The sequence below is a fragment of the Epinephelus fuscoguttatus genome, linkage group LG8 (assembly GCF_011397635.1).
Source record: "Epinephelus fuscoguttatus linkage group LG8, E.fuscoguttatus.final_Chr_v1".
Classification (NCBI taxonomy): Eukaryota; Metazoa; Chordata; class Actinopteri; order Perciformes; family Serranidae; genus Epinephelus; species Epinephelus fuscoguttatus.
The window spans coordinates 30,842,869-30,864,338 of NC_064759.1; the positions used below are offsets into that span (position 1 = coordinate 30,842,869).

General features: G+C 40.3%; 3 protein-coding genes across 3 annotated transcripts; 1 reads left to right on the forward strand and 2 right to left on the reverse strand.

The window, feature by feature from the left end:
- Nucleotides 1-476: 476 nt before the first annotated feature.
- On the reverse strand, nt 477-14,756 carry trmt11 (tRNA methyltransferase 11 homolog). Its single transcript, XM_049584752.1, has 13 exons — nt 14,311-14,756; nt 13,236-13,301; nt 13,007-13,080; nt 12,755-12,836; nt 12,536-12,628; nt 12,275-12,409; nt 12,029-12,185; nt 11,843-11,923; nt 10,963-11,127; nt 10,710-10,782; nt 10,214-10,348; nt 6,304-6,424; nt 477-801 (listed from the first exon to the last, which is right to left on the reverse strand). Exons 1-13 carry the CDS (start codon nt 14,386-14,388, stop codon nt 643-645), a joined length of 1,419 nt encoding a protein of 472 aa, XP_049440709.1. The 5' UTR covers nt 14,389-14,756; the 3' UTR covers nt 477-642.
- A 177-nt stretch (nt 14,757-14,933) lies between these two features.
- si:dkey-29b11.3 (actin-binding Rho-activating protein-like) lies at nt 14,934-17,085 on the forward strand. The gene is made up of 2 exons (XM_049584748.1): nt 14,934-15,077; nt 15,491-17,085. Exon 2 carries the CDS (start codon nt 15,499-15,501, stop codon nt 16,036-16,038), a length of 540 nt encoding a protein of 179 aa, XP_049440705.1. The 5' UTR covers nt 14,934-15,077; nt 15,491-15,498; the 3' UTR covers nt 16,039-17,085.
- Nucleotides 17,086-17,261: 176 nt separating this feature from the next.
- hint3 (histidine triad nucleotide binding protein 3) lies at nt 17,262-20,742 on the reverse strand. The gene is made up of 5 exons (XM_049584749.1): nt 20,558-20,742; nt 19,883-20,000; nt 19,619-19,688; nt 18,631-18,757; nt 17,262-18,182 (listed from the first exon to the last, which is right to left on the reverse strand). Exons 1-5 carry the CDS (start codon nt 20,708-20,710, stop codon nt 18,135-18,137), a joined length of 516 nt encoding a protein of 171 aa, XP_049440706.1. The 5' UTR covers nt 20,711-20,742; the 3' UTR covers nt 17,262-18,134.
- Nucleotides 20,743-21,470: the final 728 nt, after the last annotated feature.

The following is a 21,470-nucleotide window of genomic DNA, read 5'->3' on the forward strand; positions in this document are numbered from 1 at the left end:
CCGTGTACTACATAGCTTTAATACAGCATCTCTGTATCAGTTTAATAAAAAGAGGAGCTTATGTATATTTGGCAGAATTGAAAATCATACATTTGGGATTTCTAAAAACCCCGGTACAGAGTAATACTTTGATAATACCGAAGCCTTAGAGTTACATTTAGCAGTCTAGGCCAGGTAATATTAAAACACTTGAAGTAGTGTCATGAGCTGACACAGCTTGTCTCGAAAGTAGAAAAAAATGTTGGAAACATCGTACTGAGGGTTTTGCTCACAGGAATTACTTTTACATTCCTCATTTGAAACTTTGGCCACATTTAACATAAACATCTGACAACATAACATTATATGTATATATATATATATGACAAAATATTTAAAAAAAAAAAACTACTCAAGGCAGTCAACTGTCTATGTGTATTAAGTGTCTTGTAGCTTTAATAGTGAGCACTCAGCAAAGGAAACTTGTATTTCATCCATTTATTTGCAAAGCAATAAGTACAGGCATAAAAATAATCATAGTTAAAATAGTGAGAAAGATTTTAAAAATTAAAAAAAATAACAATTAGTGCTCAGTTTGTTCCCCTCTTTGAGTTCACAAACAACTACGTTCTGATTCTTGTGTCCAGTCACTAACACTTCATTTTAAGACAGCTGATTTGTTCCCTCTCCATTGACATCAGATTTGTTGTCCTCCTTGCCACATCGTTTGTTTAGTCCACTGAAATACTTCTCTCTGAAGGCGTTGTGTCCCTGGTAGGGGCTGAAGCGTGGGTCTGATAAATGAGCCAGGCTGTCTAATTCCTGTAAAGAGACAAATGTAGAGGTCATCGTACTGAAATGCCTGGAAGTGCTGCCTGTTTTCCCCTATTAGAAAAAACACAGTGACAACATTTAGCCACATTGTACACAGTGGAATACATGTGTTTATTTTTCATCCTCCACTGTTTTTAGTAGTAAAAACAAGCTTTTATCCAGCTTCATGATACATCTTGATATTCAAATTTACAGTTTGTTAAGAATGTTATAAAAAAAATGAACAAAATGAAAATACAGCAGCTACTGGTTATTTTTCTTCCCAAAAGGAGCATGTTGAGACTATTGTGATCACACTATATTAATACAAAGGTAATTTGGATGTAAAAGCTGACACAGCTCTTCCCTGATCCAGTCAAGGGGCAACTCCCACTACATGTCAGTATAATATTGGCAACACAAAGTTGGCATACTTCTTTCCATGTTTGCATGCAGGAACAGGACTGAGCTCATGTATATTAACAATGTATATGAACTGTTATGAATTGCTTCAGTTAAACAGTTTGTCTTGGCTGTAAGGTAGCCGCTGGTTGACGGAGGGATGAAAGGAGGAAGAGAGATGCTGGGAAGAGGAATAATGAGGTGAGATGAGTTGGAAGTGATGACTCCAACGCTGGGCCTGTAATTTGTCAGCAACACCTTTCTTTTGCTTGCTGATGCTGCCAAGCAACCTGGAAACAGTTTCCATGACCACTGGGAGGAAAAACTCCGGGTAACAAGACTGACAACATAACCGTGACCCCCAAAAATGAATAAGGATAGAGGGACATAACTACAAACAACGGTGGAAATAAGCACTCTCTCTTTGCCAACCATACAGGTGGAGGGTTATACACTTTTAGTGTTAAATTGGGCAAACGAGTAATTTATGGCCAACAAACACATTTAGTTACACCCCATAAATAAGAAAATGTGAGATTTCAGAGATATTTTTTCTGCACTGGTTTAACAGGAAACATTTACAGCAATTAGGCTGGCCCCATTATTGTCAAAACGCAGAAACAGTGTGGACACGTGCACATGTATCATAGGCGTACAAACACATTTGAGGTGTTCACACACACGCAGAGCTGTGAACCCTGGTGAACTAGTGCAGATAGGTGTAGATTGAGGCCTATTTGGAAAGGAAAAACTCAACGACCTGAGATAGATACCAGTCAGATAAGATCAAACAGCTGTGTGTTTGTGTGTGCGTGTCATACAGGGCCCTTTATGGGAGCAATTTGGGGTTTTGAAGTGGAATGGATGTCAGATCCAAAGATGGATTGTTTTCCATACGATGTGTGATTAAACCATTTAGAGTTCCAGTATAAAAGAAATGAGCCAATCACAGCCAGATGGCGAGGATTTACCCCAGACAGACAAAGAGACACCATCACTTCCATTAGGATGACATGTAAAAAACATACACATATGCTGCATACATGTACATGACACATACTTATGTGGTTACATATACAAACAATTCTATGAACTACAAATAAAAAAACATGAAAGGGCAGGCAGCCACACACATGCTCTCATTTTACATAAACTAAGTCATATATGTGTTGCTGTTCATGCTCAAACATATAAAAACTGTAAACAAATTCTGTACTGTGCAGACATGTTATAACCATGCAACTTCATAACATAACTTAAAATAATATAAAGGAGAAGTTGTGCTTCCAATCAAAGAATAACTAAAATGAGATTACACGGCCAACTTTGCAGGCATACACACATCAGAAGAAAAATGTATGTTTTAAATTCTGTGAAATAACTTGATTTTCCTGCACATTAACCAAACAATATGCTAGTATACATCTGTGATGCTGTGTGTACAGAGCAGTGGCCTGTAGGAATATATACAGTTATGGAAACAGAAATGTAATACACAACTGCACACTGTTCATTGACAAAACACAAAATTATAAAAGAAAATAAATGTATCAGTTAAAGGAGCTGAATATGACATTCAGAGCATTAATGAAGCAGCAAAAACGAATTGCGATATAAAGGTATAGCAGAGTAATGGTGTCCAGGAGCAGAGAATGTAGTGTGTTTCTTAGACGTATGAATGATGGCCACTTAACTAGATAATCTTGTAATATTATTTATATATATATCTGTGGGATATAAAATGTGTACATGCTGGTATTTCCCCTTATATAATTATGCACAATATCTCTGGGATGATATTGGGGTACACATGCACATATACACACACACACACACATATATATATATATATATATATATGTGTGTGTGTGTGTATATATATACACACACATACATATATATACATACACATATATATATATGTATATACATATATATATATATATATATATATATATACAGTACAGGCCAAAAGTTTGGACACACCTTCTCATTCAATGCGTTTTCTTTATTTTCATGACTATTTACATTGTAGATTCTCACTGAAGGCATCAAAACTATGAATGAACACGCGGAGTTATGTACTTAACAAAAAAAGGTGAAATAACTGAAAACATGTTTTATATTCTAGCTTCTTCAAAATAGCCACCCTTTGCTCTGATTACTGCTTTGCACACTCTTGGCATTCTCTCGATGAGCTTCAAGAGGTAGTCACCTGAAATGGTTTTCCAACAGTCTTGAAGGAGTTCCCAGAGGTGTTTAGCACTTGTTGGCCCCTTTGCCTTCACTCTGCGGTCCAGCTCACCCCAAACCATCTCGATTGGGTTCAGGTCCGGTGACTGTGGAGGCCAGGTCATCTGCCGCAGCACTCCATCACTCTCCTTCTTGGTCAAATAGCCCTTACACAGCCTGGAGGTGTGTTTGGGGTCATTGTCCTGTTGAAAAATAAATGATCGTCCAACTAAACGCAAATCGGATGGGATGGCATGTCGCTGCAGGATGCTGTGGTAGCCATGCTGGTTCAGTGTGCCTTCAATTTTGAATAAATCCCCAACAGTGTCACCAGCAAAACACCCCCACACCATCACACCTCCTCCTCCATGCTTCACAGTGGGAACCAGGCATGTGGAATCCATCCGTTCACCTTTTCTGCGTCTCACAAAGACACGGCGGTTGGAACCAAAGATCTCAAATTTGGACTCATCAGACAAAAGCACAGATTTCCACTGGTCTAATGTCCATTCCTTGTGTTTCTTGGCCCAAACAAATCTCTTCTGCTTGTTGCCTCTCCTTAGCAGTGGTTTCATAGCAGCTATTTGACCATGAAGGCCTGATTCTAGCAGTAACCTCTTAAAAGTTGTTCTAGAGAGGTCTGCTGCTAGAACTCTGTGGCATTATTCATCTGGTCTCTGATCTGAGCTGCTGTTAACTTGCGATTTCTGAGGCTGGTGACTCGGATGAACTTATCCTCAGAAGCAGAGGTGACTCTTGGTCTTCCTTTCCTGGGTCGGTCCTCATGTGTGCCAGTTTCGTTGTAGCGCTTGATGGTTTTTGCGACTCCACTTGGGGACACATTTAAAGTTTTTGCAATTTTCCGGACTGACTGACCTTCATTTCTTAAAGTAATGATGGCCACTCGTTTTTCTTTAGTTAGCTGATTGGTTCTTGCCATAATATGAATTTTAACAGTTGTCCAATAGGGCTGTCGGCTGTGTATTAACCTGACTTCTGCACAACACAACTGATGGTCCCAACCCCATTGATAAAGCAAGAAATTCCACTAATTAACCCTGATAAGGCACACCTGTGAAGTGGAAACCATTTCAGGTGACTACCTCTTGAAGCTCATGGAGAGAATGCCAAGAGTGTGCAAAGCAGTAATCAGAGCAAAGGGTGGCTATTTTGAAGAAACTAGAATATAAAACATGTTTTCAGTTATTTCACCTTTTTTTGTTAAGTACATAACTCCACATGTGTTCATTCATAGTTTTGATGCCTTCAGTGAGAATCTACAATGTAAATAGTCATGAAAATAAAGAAAACGCATTGAATGAGAAGGTGTGTCCAAACTTTTGGCCTGTACTGTATACACCCTGGACATGCATGTCTTGGACTGTGGGAGGAAGCCGGAGTGCCCGGAGAGAACCCACGCTGACACAGGGAGAACATGCAAACTCCGCACAGAAGGGCTCCCATGCCCGGGATTGAACCGGCTTGCTGTGAGGCGAGAGTGCTAACCACCACACCACCGTGCCGCCCCTGTATATATATATATATATATATATATATATACATATACACATTTATGTAAATGTTTCTTGGTTTATTTGAAAAGTGAATATGGACAACAGGTGTGGCATGTCACATGACTGGCTCAGGCACTATGGGTATTTAAGATGGTGACTTTCTGTCATTTATCAGAAGTCTGAGGAAGAGCTGTGGGCTCGAAACCTCACTCTGCATTAAAATCCTTCTAAACAGGAGCTGCTTGGTATGCAGACTTATTTGTTTTCTATTTTGCTGGTTAATGTGTGTATCTCATTAGCTAGCTCATTGCCGCCGCTTTGTGCTGTACTCATACAGCAGTTACTGGTGATATCTGGATATCATCTGGGTTGCTGCAGAAGCGTAGCATCCACCCTCTGGTTTCTCCCCAGGTTAACACCGTTAGATCTGTCAGCACTGCTGCCGTTGTTAGCACTGTTTATTGAGTCATCACAGTTAGCTGCTAGCCACTGCCTTAGCTATCTGCATGTTGAGAACCGCGTGCATATCCACATCTTCAAACTCTTACAGGCTCAAATACAGGCCATCATGCAATCTGAGTGGCAACTAACAATTCCTTTCGTTATTGATTATTCTCCAAATAAACTTCTAGATTACTCATTTTGTCTAATATATGTCAGAAAATAGTCGTTATAAATGGTATCCATACAACAGACCAAAACCAAGTCTGATCTAAGATACTCGGTTTACTAACATATGACAAGAAAAGCAACAAATTGGTACATGGGAGAAACCAGAGACAGACAATATTTGGCATTTGGGCTTGAAAAGTAAAACAATTAGTCTACTGTCACAATAGTGGGCATTGGATTTATTGTTTTATTTTTCAAGCACAAATGCCAAACATTTTGAATGGAAGACTATCAGTGCTCCTTGTTTCTCCAGATGGTTTAGGGAAACTAGTCTCAGGGATTACATTTCAGAGGCTTTGAAACAAAACAGTGAGTTGGCACTGGCAGGATGAATTTGAGAGTACTTGGGGCCTAATTTTTAGACACCTTAATTTGTTTTAATTTATCTAAAGGATAGCTCCTTGAGATGTAGCATCTCATTTCATTTAATTCTCCCATCTATTCGCTGCAGTCTCTACTGTGTGACACCAAGTTTTGCTATTCTTAGCCATTTTTCCTAAACTTTGTTTTGTTTTTATGTGTGGGTCATATGTTAGTGTAAGTTTATTTGTAGATGTTACTTTTTGTAATGAAAATTAAATACAGTTTTTCAAAACATAATTAGCAATTACTTTTCTGTTGACTGACTTGCCAATTATTGACTAACTCTTTTGGTTCTAGTAGAAAAACATTCAAAAGCATACACACACACCTCAGGCTTCTTGATCTTCTCCATGGTGATCAGGCGTCGTGAGGTGTGGCTGGAGAGCGTCTGCTCACAGTTACTGATGAGCCGGAGACACGGGTGAAGAGGTATCATCTCCTCACAGTACCTGAAAAGGGGACACACATACATCCTCACAGTACCTCCGAAAAGTAAGGAGCACAGAGAAAGAAAAAAACTGAGGTAGACACATTTCAATTTCACCTAAAGAGCTAAACGAGAGGAATGCTTGAGGCCCTTGTGAAAACAATTCACTTCCTATTCTGTCTGGAGGACATAAAAGACTGCTGGGATACAGACAGAGGCTAATCCTGTCAAAATTACTACCTAACTTTTGCCAACTCTCTTTGCCACCCACTCTAATGTCTCTCCTTTCTCCTTCCATGCCTCTTTCTTTTTCTCTCTAGCAATCAAATCACTAAACATTCAACCAGTGTGGTGTAACCATGGCGAGTTAGGCTAAGGTAGCACATTTTGTGTAAAGATGAAGGAGGAAAAAGTGACTGTGACCTGACAGGTCGACTGCTGGCTCTGTCATCAGCAGCCAGGCCAGGTTAGGGCCTATTAACAGCGGATGATGTATGTGTTTGCATATTTGTGTCAGTAGCACTTTCTCCTAACCACCATCATGGTAGCAACGGTCCCAACTCAAAGCAAGATTTGCACGGCACTGTTTGTCTGCCTCGTTGCCATGGCCACATGCGAGCCTCTGCGGCAATGGGATGTTTGGTCACCAGGGTGACTAACGGTGATGCAGTCAGGTGATAATTCTCTCCTGCCAATCAGGAGTCGTTAGCAAAGCGGCCAACCTGTTGAGGTAGTGTTAACGTCTAAACAGGAGCAGGGGTTGTCTTTTATGTTCACAGCTTCTTTTTTGTACAAATAAAATGCTACTGTTTACAGGCTTCAACTGTTTTTATCTATTTTCTAACAATTTATAATTCAGTTTTCAGTATACAGTATCAATAATATGGTTATTGATTCAATAAAAAATGACAAAAGACATTAATAACCAAGGGATGACAAGATAGAAAACACTAAATAAAGTTTCGGCCACAAATCATGATTGAACTGATTTTTAAAGATATTTTTATGGGCATTTTTTGCCTTTAATTGATAGGATAGTGAAGTGTGAAAGGGGGAGAGAGAGGGAGTGACATGCAGCAAAGGGCCACAGGCTGGAGTCGAACCTGGGCCGCTGCGGCAACAGCCTTGTACATGGGGCGCCTGCTCTACCACTAAGCCACCGACGCCCCATGTTTGAACTGATTTGACATAAATAAATACGTACAACTGTTTAAGCCAACTCCAGATTCACTCTCATTTGGCCTTTCGCCACGCTATATATGTGTTTTTTTGGCACTGTGTCTCTTGGATACCTGCTGTTTACAGTTTAGCACCTGGTTACTACCTTTTTATAAAGCCCTGACCTCACCTGAGCGCTGTGCGTGTACACTCCCATAAATGCCCTGTACACAGATAAGAAAATACAGGCAGAGATTCTGCAGAAAAATACACCACCACACACTGAGAATGGCTCATAAGTGATGATTGAGAGGATGAGAGAGGTTATTTCTGTATGAATCGGTACATTGTTTTTTAGGGAAATCCCGCGTAGTACATCGTTAAAGAATCTGTTGTTTTTTTCTTTTTTTGCCTCAAGGATGCCTTTTGTCGAGCAAATTAAAAAACTTTTACCTTGAAAATGACACTGTAAAAATTTGAAAATTACAACAGTGGTGGAGGTGGGGAAATTGTCACAGGACACAAAATTATATCACTATACAGAAAACAGTTTTTACAGAAAACACGCAATTTAAAATGCATCAAATACATTTTTAATCATATTATTTGTCCCATAATATTTAAAATCCAGCCAATTTATGCTCTCAGTTTCACAGCATGCAAAAAATGACGCTGAAGTGTTTAGAAGTGTCAGTCTGACTAAAGGAGAGATTTGCCAAAATGTGCAGAAATTTACACTTAAGTAAAAAAAATGACCTTAAAATGAAAACACGGCTCACTCGTACTCTATCAGTGACACTAGTATCACCTTACTCCTGACAATATAGCCACTTTATTTCTTCTCTTGACTTGTTTATGTTGTAATTAGGTCACTTTATGGCTGCGATGACTGATATTCCATCATCTGTCTTGATACTTTTTCCTCCCTCATTTATTTTTCAAGGGAAGGAGAGTTTAAGGGGTCTGACCTGGTCTAGACGCTGTCTTTTGCTGACAGGACTTTGTGCCAACTGTCATCACACACACACACACACGCAGTCTCCCCATTCTCATGAAGCAGACAGACACACACACAATCCCCACTGTTTCTATCACAGCCTTGGACGCGGATACACACATATGTGGGGGTGACAGAAACCCAATATCTCCCCTGTAGAGCCCCAGATTAGGCCCAGGAGACAGGCTACGTCTGGGCTTACACACACAGACACACATGTACAAAAACACACAAGATTGTACACAAACACACACACATACACACAGGTCAGACTGTAGAGACAGATAGATCTCATATCTGACTTGCCTGACCTCGGACGTTTATTTTGGCACGGCGCTCTGACAGGCACAGAGTCAAGCACTGGTAGATGAGTAGCAAAGACAAATGTGTGAACATGATGACACACATGTATGCATGGGCTCATAAGCAAGACCACACACATTCATGCATATGTATGAATGCGTACACGCAGACTAATGCAAAGGGGCATGAGGAGAGTCCAAATGTTTGCAAGGTGTTTGCACATGTGCTTGTTTTTCCACACACACTAAAAACCAGAGGATGCAGGATTATCTCATCTCCTTCCCAGTCTTATAATCAGTGACCAGAAGGAGTTCCAGCCCTGCGGGGGGTTTTCTTCCCCAAACGTCCGTTGCTGCTGCTGTCTGTTGTGGTTCATAAATGTACAGTCAAACACCTGCACTTGGAGTCAGCACTTCACTTTCTGCTCATGCACAGAACATTAAACAATGCGCAACTTTGTTTCAGAAGAGCCGCCTCCTACAGCCAACGTATAAAGGAGCTGTCAGTTGTGGTTTACTGTGATCCAGCTGTTTGGGCGGGAAAACCTCAGCACACCTGTATACCACTCTGTATAAACACCGTCATTCACACAGGTGGTTACAGACGCAGGACGACGTTTTATTGGAGCGGGAATTGAATAGTGGTATGGGGAAATGCTGGAAGGTAGAAACCCCAAGTGGAAAAGTGTGGTGGAAAAGTCCTTTGTGTGCCAGTCGACTGAACTCAAAGAGCTACGAACACACCCCGGGGTTTTAATAGCATTTAGCAGCTCATTAACTAATTTGTCATTAGTAGACTGATTAATAAACAGACTTTCACTACTGTCTGTGTTACATTTACACTCCCCACAATTTATTTACAAAGCCAATTTAATTATATGCCACAATTACATTTTATAAAATTTAATCAGATTTACATTATAATCCTTTTTTTTGCTTCATGTTGTTCAGCTATTTGGGGAATTATTTTGGCCAACCATAAATTTAAATGTTATAGGTTATGCTCACAAGAAGCCTCTATCATACAGTTTTGGTTTATGGTTTGTGCCTGCCCCCTACTGGTACAAATTATTATTTGGAGAAAAGCACCAGCAAGAGGTGTTCCCAATCTAAGCCTATGAGGCAAAGCACCTATCAAATCTAGTAACAAAATGTAAATCTCAATGCACCAAAGCCTGTTTTTCAACAACAACAATAAATCAGGTCACAGACCCAGTTTAACTGCTGAAGTACTGGATATTCCTGTAGAGTATTATGTTCCTTGAAATGGTGACTCTAGCAGCAGGCTCATCATTCTAGAAGATCTTTATATTATCAGCCAATGACACCATTTTAAAAAAGTCTGTATACTCACTCTGGCCTGTAGACAGGCAGCCAATAGACGAGCCTCCCGCCCAGGACCAGGTGGTGGGCAGAGAAGTTTAACAGATCTGTGAAGATGTCACTCAGGTGGTACGCCTGTGAGACAGGGACGTGAGACTCTACAAAGCTGGGCAGAAGAATCAGATAAACACAAACGGATTTAGACCAGAGAAACAAAACACAACATTTAACAAAACATTTTAAATGTTTTCTTAAGCTGTAACATTTTGATTGGCTGTCAGTGTTTCAATCAATCATCAGGTTGCTCTGCAAGTGATCCCAACTTTATCGCTCACCACTGTACGTGTCATTATAGTTTTATTGTGGACTGTGCCATCTACTTGAGTTAGAACGACTTTTTAGTTTTTGTTATAGTTATTGTTCTGTGTGGACAGCCATATAATTATAGTTAGTAACCGATATTTCATGCCTCAGAATAAATTTAGTTCCATTTTGTCATTAAGTCACAGAGTATCAGGTGAACTCACATGCCGTCAGGGGGTTTGGTAATGTCTTTGTGGGAGCCTGTTCTCCTTGTGGACTCACGGATACCGTATGGAGCTGACATCAGGAGGATCACATGGGAATCACAACCAAGAAAAACAAAGTTAATCGCATTACAAGAGGACTTCAAAGATGTAACTGTAGCACATGCTTGCTGCAGTACTGCTGCAGGGAAGACTTTTAAAAAGCTGTCATACTCAGCAAGTGTTGACAGTGGTCTGTTCAGAATGAACTTACGATCAGTAATGATGGCATCAAACAGAGCAGCCTCCCTCCACAAAGGCTTGGATGCGTCCGACACCATTACATCTACATACATCTTCTCTGCTCCGTACTGCCGCAGGTTGGCTCTGATGTTCTCATCGGGTCCTCGCCATTTCTGGTTTTTACGGCTCGACCGACCTGAAAGACAAAGGCACTTTTAGGAGATGTAGATAGCATCTGAAATTCAGAGCAGTGACAGGAGGGTCCTTTCACTGTTGGTTCTGATCACATAAATGATCTGAAGCAATATTTGCAAGCTTGAATGAAAATACAAGTTAATTATTAGGCTACCTTCAGACTGCAGAAAAAGCGTCTCAAATTATTATTTTTTTTTTGCTCTTATGTGACTCAAAAAAATTTTTTCACAACAACAAAAATCACACAGAATCTATCAATTCTGACGTCAGACGTGATCATGAATTACTAACAGGTTGGATTTTTTGCTACGCGACCTCTGTCTGTCTTTATCGGAATTCATGCAACTTTTACGTCGCTCTGTCCCTAATTGACATTTGTCACAGTTCTCTGCAGGCAGCAGCAGCAGCAGCAGAGACCCACCGTCCAACACCAGCACATCGTGAGGACAGAAACAGAGGGCTTGGCAGGGATGGAACACCTGCAAGCGAATATGCCGTCTGCAGTCATTTTGACTTAACAAGCGGACTTCACTACAAGCCAATTGGCTGTAGAAACAGGGGACACCACTTGAGTCGAGCCGAGACCACCCAGTTCACACCGCTGCAACTTTTTTCGGCAACATTCTATAACGGTTTTGTCTCATCGCGAATTTTGGTCTGAACTGGGCTTCAGAGACTATGATGTACCATGTAAGCTCTGAGTAGACAAAACTTACCTCTGCCATGAATAGTGTTGTAATCAATATCTGTTCCACAGACGTAGGCTTTAAAGTGAGAGCATGCTACCAACAGGCTCCCTGAAACAGATCAAGAGACAAGGAACTTAAGATAGTTATTGACACAGATTTCCACAAGTATGTAATAGATATACTGAGGGGGAGTCTGTGATAGAATTATCTCACCTGTGCCAACAAACGGGTCAAAGACGAGGTCATTCTCTTTGACCTTAGCGTGGTTGGCCATAATGAATGACAGCCCAGCATCCATACTAGTGTTACCTATGAAGTGTCTGTTCTTCACGCTGTGGGAGCGAATCAGTTCACGCTGTCCATCCGCTATCTGGTGCAGGAGTGTAACAAGATGAGAAGTGTTCAGTTTCAGATCACAGCTTACTGTCAAATTCAAACAAACAGCCTGATGTATCTCACCCATCGGCCAAAATACATGTAGTTTGGATGCTCAGGGATGTCGTTGGGGTCTGTGCCGTAATCTTCCAACAGACAGAAGATGTGCTGAGGGCTCTTCAGACTCACTGTTCCTTCAAACGGAAGATACTCCATAGCCTGGTGGGAGAATGAAACATGACATTCTGCACATACATTCAGGCATTTAAAGATGCATACACAACACAGACATGATGTTTTAACATGCGATAATTCAGTTTTTTCCACACACATCTAAATACTCACATCAATCCTTTTGATCCTGTCTGCAAACTCCAGAGTCTTGTTGAAAGTGTAGACATTGATTCTGTAAGTTGAGTCTTTGTGCATGAATGGTAACTGCGGAGGAAGAGCATAAACAGAAATTAAACACATTAGCTTAGACTCTGAATGTTTTTATATGAGAGTTTTCCTAAAATTGCAGAGAGTGGTCTGTCCACTGCAATTAGCTGTAAAATTACAAACCATGTTCTCTGATGGGTAGTTTAAGAGGGATGTTCTGAGCTCACTGTGTGTTTGTCCATGCCCCCACAGCTCAAAAGCAGACCTGCAAGGATAATAGAACATGAACTGCAGCTTCATCACAGCCACTATAGCACAGGGAAGGTAACAAGGCACAGAGAAAGATGGACAGCAACATGTGCAGCACGTTCAGGTCATTCCAACACTACAGGTGCAGTGCTGTCACTTACCTTCCCACACATCTAAAACACTTACTTTGCACAAACAGATCTGGACATGATGCTGCGCACATCCTCCTCAGATAAACCATCCAGACACCAGAAAGGAGACTAGAGAGAAGAGGCAAGATGATGAGAGTGGCTGTGGGGAAGTGGAGTCTACAGGACAGAAACCTTTTCATTATCAGTCATTGTAGCCAATCCGTTTACTAGAAGCTGCTGAGAAAAGGGAAAATAATAAAAATATGTACATGTGGTTTCCAAACCTTTTCTTTGAAGTTTCCACCAGGACTGAAAGGTTTTCCTCTGAGAGCCAGCAAAGCCATTATCTCCTGCAGGAATGAGCACATTAATTACAAATACTGATATATGCATTACAATCTTTTGGAAAACATTACACATACAGGCAGATTACAAGGACATTGTAGAAATTTAGTACTGCATTGTCATAAAGTTGGGGACTTAAGAGAGACAAATTAAAGGAAAATGTGTCATATTTGTTACAGCAGAGGCTAAAATATCCTGAATTTTATTAACTGGTATGGGTCAATTTTTCCATTTTAATCCAAAGTGATAACCACTCTATGTGAATGCATGAATGGGTCAGACCAGTTCAGCACTGGATTTGAAATGAACTGTAATAAACTGGAACCTCTGTGCTTTGATTACCAGCTGTGAAACAGCATGACCTCATCCATTTAAAATGCCTATTCATTCTTTTGGAGCCAATCTGGTGAAAGTAACACAAAAGTACAGTAATAAGTAACGTATTACTCTACACAGAGAATAACACTGTAAAGTAACTCTTTACTTTCAAATGAAGGTCACTAGAAATATGTAATACAGTACATTCTGAGAGGAACTTGCCCAACACTTGTACATGGTTCTGCTTATTTATTTACACGTGAAAACTACTGCACTTCCGGTCTATCTAAACATAATATATAATGTATGCCCCATTGTCCAGGTGTGCTCACTCTGTTCCTGTAGTCAGATTTAAAGATGGGGAACGTGAACATGATCAGAGAGCAGAAAGAGATCATGTAAGTGTGAACTACCATCTTATCAGCATGTGTCAATGGAGTTCACAGAGGGAGGTCCAGGTAGTGAAATTACGTTTAAATAGACTTTTATCATGTGATAAAACATTATGATATTGTCAAGTGAAAACAAAACTTAATGTTAAACCTGATCACACCGCTTAAATTAGCAAATAAGGTAAGCTAACACCGAGGGAAGAGGGACTATTTCCTGTCATATCCTGCTCTTTTCACGAACAGTTAAACCTTAACTTTCACAATAAAAGACAGACAGAAATTAAGATAAATTTAAGAAGGTTACCGGTAATCTGAAATCCAGATTATCTTGGGCAAGATGTAACAGATACTGAAGGCATGATTGATTAGAGGAGGCCGCCATGTTTGCTGCCTATTCAAAATACGTCCGACTCGAAACCGGGCTGTGACACAAAGTACCGCCCAGGGACCAATTTACCATAAATGGAAAAGAATGAGGCCTTTTAATCTCTTTCAGTTTAGAATAATAAAACACAGCCGGGAATTTAATTTTGCAATGTGTTTCGTTTTTATTAGCGCATTTTCTACATCATCTACAGGCGTATAACCAGTTTTCACGAGCTGCTGTTAGTGTGAATTTTAAAATTTTATTTTGTCGACCTTGTCTAAATGTAAGTATACCGTTTGTATGTTTTACCAAGACACTAACATGTCACCTCTGGGCAACTTTATGTCATCAATAACTCGCGTTTCTGTCCTCACGTCCCAGGATAAACTCGTCTCGCCCTATGGTCTCACCCCTCCAGGCTGTAATCTGCTTTACTTCAGAGGCACCTTGTTATTCCCGCCCACTCTGCTCACTGATTGGCTGTTCAGATCTTCCCTGACAGGCCATTGGCTGAAACAGAGGTCCACCAGAGCGGTTTTGTCTTGGGACAGAGAGGGAGGCATCCGCACTCTGCTACTGTCAGCAGTGGTGCAGCACAGTGTTGTTCTGCATAGTTACAGTTTAACCACATGATTTTTTTATGCACTTTGGCTACCATGACAGTTTATTGCAGGCGGAGTGAGGATCGAGTCAGTGAGTGACATGTAAGTTGGATCATGTCTAATAATTGTTTACTCTAAATCTCTGACATGGCATAGGATACTTTACAAAGCAGGGTGCTCACGTCTGGTTTTGATGATGAACTGATATTGATTTTATAAAACAATATTTTCACCTTTCTTTAGTTTTTAGAAATTGCGGACTTGTTTGTTGCTCAGATTGTGAGCTCAAACTGTCATCAGCTACCACAGCTGAATCACACAAACAGCCATACACATAAGACAACAATAATTGAAACATGACACTTAGATTGGAATCCAGAGATTATTTAAATTATTTTAGGCAGTTATTTTAATAATAAAGCAACAAAAACAGCAGGGAGATGGAGGCCTGTCATTTTGAGTGCAATATTGTGTTCCTGTATATCAATTAAAGCTATGTTATCTTCTCCTCTAAGAGCCAGTGATGGGGACAAACAGCCAGAGCCCAACCATCATGAAAACTGAAGATGACAACCCAGACCCTGCTCAGTTCAGCGATGACACTGCAGCCTGCATTGTTTCTGTGAAAGGCTTAAAGGAGAACTGGCAGAAATGGTCCGATGAGCGCCGAGAGTACCAGAAGCACAACCCCTTCAGTCACGACAGTAGGCCCACTGTGGTGGTCCCTCAGAAGGGGCAGGACGACTACGGGAGGCCCCTGCAGGGGTCCCTGACGGAGCAGCGGGGGAAGGATGCTCACACACACATCAGCAGAGAGGTTGAGGAGCTGTGTGAGGTGATAAGGAACATTGGAAAGCCTACAGGCAAAGATGGGGATGGAAGCGGCAGCGATGGGAAAGTGGTCACTGTGGAATTTGGGAAACTGTTTGAGCATTATGTGACGATCTCTAACAAGCTGGTGGGGATTCTGCTGCGAGCGAGGAAGCAGAGGCTGGTTGACTTTGAGGGGGAGATGCTGTGGCAGGGGAAGGATGACCATGTAGTTATCATGCTGTTGCAGTGATCTGAAACTTGGATTAGTGTTTATGCCTTGATTCATGTTACATGCAGTATAGAGTTACTTCATGGCAGCATTCATCGTGGTATTCAGACAGTAGGGGGATTGCACTGGTTTAATCACATAATGGCACTCTTATTAAGAAAAAATAGCTCTTTTTCTTGTTCACACAAGTACAAACTTCAGTGGCTGATAATTCATACCACATCCCAGAGGAGTGTGCATGTGGCATAATAATGCATTTGTTCCTTGTGTTAAAAACACTGTCCATAGTAGATACATGCAGGTAGTAAAAGTAATGTAAAAACGTTAAAGAAATGGAATGACAGTTAATCACAGTTTGCAAATGCTCCTACAAATTTGGGTCTTACTGTAAGCAGTAACAGAGCTCATCAGCATGTTGATATGTTGTTTTTCAAAGCAAGCAATAGCACTCAAAAAAAAGGTACCTAAAATGAAGGTGCATCAGTCAAATAATAAAATGTCAGGGGGAGTAAATTAATGAGATAAATGAAGAGAAACATTGGTTGTATGCTACCTCATGTGTTTCCTGTGGTGGATGATTTACTTCAAAAATAGTCAATTTTAGTCGTATAATCCCTTTCACTATATTTCCCTCACTAGGTTTTTTTAAGTGGAGTGAGCAGCTGAAATGAAGTCAGAGTGGTTAATGAGTCTGAACCAAAGCCAAAGAGAACATGAGGCAGTCTGTGACAGACAATATGGTGCTATAGGATGAACTTGATCTGACTTGGCTTGGGTGCTTCAGAGCATGTATTTATTATGTGTGCTTTGTAATTTAGCTAACCTTGTTACAGTTTGAAACTACATGTATGTATACCTGCACCACACTTAAATGAAAGAGAACTACACTGTAAACTATGCACTGACTGATACATGCCAAAGTATCTGCTGCTATTAAAAGTAATGTCCAAGCATACTAGTCGACCTTCTTTAGCATAAGGCACTAGTAGATTGATTAATTAGCAATTACTGCTTATGGTATTATAAAAAGAAAAAACTAACAGGATCCTGTCTGTTCTTGTGTTTCTGAGGGTGCTTTGTGAACTGTAAGTGCTGTCTCGTGTAGTTAAACTAATGAGCGGGAGAGAGAGTGGTAAACTGATATCTGGGATTCACTGCATTAGGAACACACTGAGAAGCAGCAATGTATTATTTATTCTAAATTAAATTAATTCTTAAAGTGAATACACTTCAGTACAGTACACACAGTATGATTTTCTGTCTTTACATTCCTTTGCATACAGCAGAATCATATAGCATAAATATCCACTTCATGCAGCTATCAGTTATTTCATAATGCATACTTTAACACAATCCTGAGACACTGCATCAAATAAAAGATGAGCATGTACAAATACCCCACTATATTTCAGTGCTTGTTGAGCTCATTACAAAGAGGTCAGAGAATAATATAGCTGCTTCCACTCTTTAGGAGCTGTGTAAATAATTAATGAAGATGTTACTCTGTGCTTTGACCCACATCAGCTAGGCCACAAAATGTCCATCAGTAAAGAGATAACTCAACATAGCAGCAGAACTCATGGTAGACACAGCTGTCCAATATGTTATGTCGATATATGAGTTACATTGATTCGTTTTTCTTACAGAGTTTAAATACATTTCAGTTATACATGCATAAAATCGGATTTGCAAAGCACTAAGACAGACGTGCACGTTAGGAAATCAGCTTGTAAATTATATGGGTTAATACCTTCCACCTTTGCTAATCAACAGATGAAAGCAGGTGAATCACCGCGTATACTTCTTGGTCCATACGGTAAATACATTTTTGTCACAGCAGATTGATGGAGATTTAATACACTTCTTCCGTGAAAACATTAAAAGAAACATTTGTGTGGCATGTTTCAAATAGCAAAAAAAGATTTGGCTCCATTCAAGCCTTCATTTGGCATCCAGACTGAAAAGTGGTCAACAGTTTAACACTGTGCCATCAGCTCTGACCCAACAGACAGCAACTTAATATAAGTGTGAGTCATCCATGATGACATCTGCAAGAAGGTGGATGTCACAGTCACATCAAAGTCAAGTAGTGTAAGTCTTGGATCCAAAGCCAGTGATCAGTTGGTCTCTCCTTTAGAGCTGAGAAGCTCAATCAGCTGGTCTGCCTGCAAAACGTGGACAGGAGGAAAATTCAAAACTTCAGCTTGACCACTTGCATAAACTTTAAAGTTTTCAGTGGCACCACAGGGTGGATGTCACTTGGAGAATTACTTAACTAAATATGGTACTTGTGTGTTAACTAACTAAACTAAAGACTCTAAAATGCAAGAACAGTAAAAACGAATAAGGCTGATCATTCATTAAATACTGGATTACTAGGTCAACAATCCTTGCACATTACAACCATGAGGCCTGCAACACTGACACTGTGAGGGGAAAAAGAGTTTTTGTATATGGTAACTAACATGACAGTTGACCTATTTTGCTTACATGCAGGCAGCTGACAGTGCAGAAACCTGAGCTTGAGAAGCAATATTATCTTTACTAACCCTCAAATGATATACAATAGCATGCTTAATACTGTAGCACAGAACAAATGAAGAGGAGGCTTACTGTGATGAACCAATAGGAGTTGAGTCTGTAGAAGAGGCGGGACATGAAGCCCATTTGGCTGGCAGGTGCCAGGACATGAAGGTGTAGGTGTGTGACAGAGCAGAATGGGGGCCAGTGGAACCCGAACCTGCAGGCAAGGGAAAGGGCTTTAGTGCACACAGGCTCACTGGTTTAAGGTAGGACACGTTTACTCAGGTTGGGTGCCACTTGCTAAATTGCAGCATCAACACAGGAACAGATATATTAAAGCTAAATTATCAGTAGGTAACAATTACACAGCTTAACAGTTTCCATTAGATTAAGACCTACTGTTCTCTGGGTAAATACACACAACACTGTAATAGATACTGTGATGGCGTGTACTGAATAGCATCATGTTTATCAGTACGTGGCCTCACTTAATTGTTTGCTTGGTCCTCTGTCTAAATACGCGTAGTGTCCATTATCAGAATGAAGGGACAGTTCACCTAAAACTGCATCAGTCACTATTACTACTACTATTACTACTGTCATTACCTGCATCTCTCTCTCTTTCTCTCGCTCTGTGTCTCATTGTCTTATGTGGATTACTGTTAATTTGTTATGCTGATCTGTTCTGTACGGCATCTATTGCACGTCTGTCCGTCCTGGAAGAGGGATCCCTCCTCAGTTGCTCTTCCTGAGGTTTCTACCGTTTTTTTCCCCGTCAAAGGGGTTTTTTTGGGGAGTTTTTCCTTATCCGCTGCAAGGGTCATAAGGACAGAGGGATGTCGTATGCTGTAAAGCCCTGTGAGGCAAATTGTGATTTGTGATATTGGGCTTTATAAATAAAATTGATTGATTGATTGACTATTTGTTAACAGAAAAACTGAACTGGGCCCTGACCTGGGGTTTATGTCATCAAGAGACAAAAGTCTGAGGATGCTCCCTTTGTAGCAGTCACATCATAGCACTTACACTCCTGAGCCTCTCCTAAATAGTGTGAAGAGTAAGACTAAATGTAGCTCACCTGACATCACTGAGGTCTGTTACATTGTTCTTCTGAAGAATCTCCTTCCCTGTGTCGACCATCCTCATTACTGGGTGTGACAACAAGAACAAACACACAATTTTTGCCATATTAAATAAGGCAACTGTATTTTATTCAGCTGCCTAATACCAGCAATGAGCAGTCAGCGAAAGTGAAGTAGGCAGCAGTTAATATGCAGTAGTCTTTTGAAAGTGTAACCATTTCCACAAGCCTCAGTAATAAGGTGTGTGGTTAAAACCTTACCCAAAGGCACATGCTCTTTGCTGAGTGATTTACAGTTCCCTACATGTTTGTTTGGGACGACCAGGTAATGGTGAGGAGCTGCGGGTTTGATGTCTCTGAAACATGAGATCTCCTCATCCTGCAGCGGAGAAAAATGAGCAAGACAGCAAATACAAATTAATACATCACCTTCCAGGACCTGAGGGTAGAAGAGTTTCGCCTATAGTATTTACCTAAGTGCAACCTAGTTAAATCAACATTTTAGTCACCTAACTGCAGGGTCTCCCCAGCTCTGTATCATTTCTCTACTACAAACTGGAACAGCCTGCGAGTATGTGTTTCAGGGAGACCCGTAAAGTGAATTTATTTAGAGTCCTATGTGTGAAAAGGTTTGGAAAATGTTTTTTTTTTTTTTTGCCTGCACAAAACATGAGGCACACCCTGCAACGCAACACAACACAGCACAACACATCATCATAAAACTACAAACCTTAATAAGAGTAAATTCTACTGAATATAAATTACTAAACAGTTAACATACATAGTCTAAATTAAATGTAGATTGTAGATGTACATTAAATGTAGCTACACATTTATAAATCCTTTATTACGGAGCTAATTACAGCTTACAAAAGCAACAGGCTAAAGCTAACTAGCTCGACGCCCAATATTATTTAATTACTGCAATATCCTCACACAGTGAAGGAGCTCCGTGCCCATTTCATTGTTTATAATCTTGCAGAAAATACATTTCTTCTCGTATCCTTCGGCTGGCCCGTTGCTTGTTTTGGGAACATCAGCCGGGACAGGGTTTGTCGCCTCAGGTTGTGTCGGCTCGGCTGCTGCCATTGTTGTTGTACATTGATATCTCAAAATTAAGACCCGCGTAGTCGATTCCAGAGTTCATCGAGCTCTCAAGGGGAAACGGAAAGATTGTCGAGTTTAGATTGTCAGTGTGAAGGAAGGAAACTGCCACCAGGAAGCGATGTGATTCAATATATGATATTTGGTAACTATTCTATCTCCCTTTTCTTTTAATAGATTTAGTTGATAAAAGTGATTTATGAATCAGCAGGTGCCCTAATTATTTTGTACAGTAAGGGCTTATAATTTGTCTTTAGCAATAATTTAATTCAGAATTGGGTCACATTTTAGCCTAGTGGTGGTTGCTGATTTTGTGGGTATATGACTGTTGCCTTACAGCAAATAAGGACCCACATTTGAACTTTACCTAACTCCAATAGAGACTTTTGGACTTCTTAAGCAAACATAGCCGCTCCTGTAACTGTCTGGTCATTCTAAAAAGGGGAAACTGAGGATTCATTTTTAAGACTACGTCTACCTTAAAAGCAGACACATGAAGAACAGTGGCCACAAAGATTCTAAGGTCTGAAGCATACAGCATTAACAATGGAAATAGAAAATAAGCTAAATAAAGTAAGCTAATAAGTCTTTTTTTTTTTTTTTTTTTTGGTCTGATGAAAAAAATCAATTAATCGACTCAATTAATAGCCTCTTTACACTGGCTCCCAGTATATTTAAGAATTGATTTTAAGATTGTAGTGATTACTTTTGAGGTTTGAGGTACACGCAATGAGGGACTTTTGAG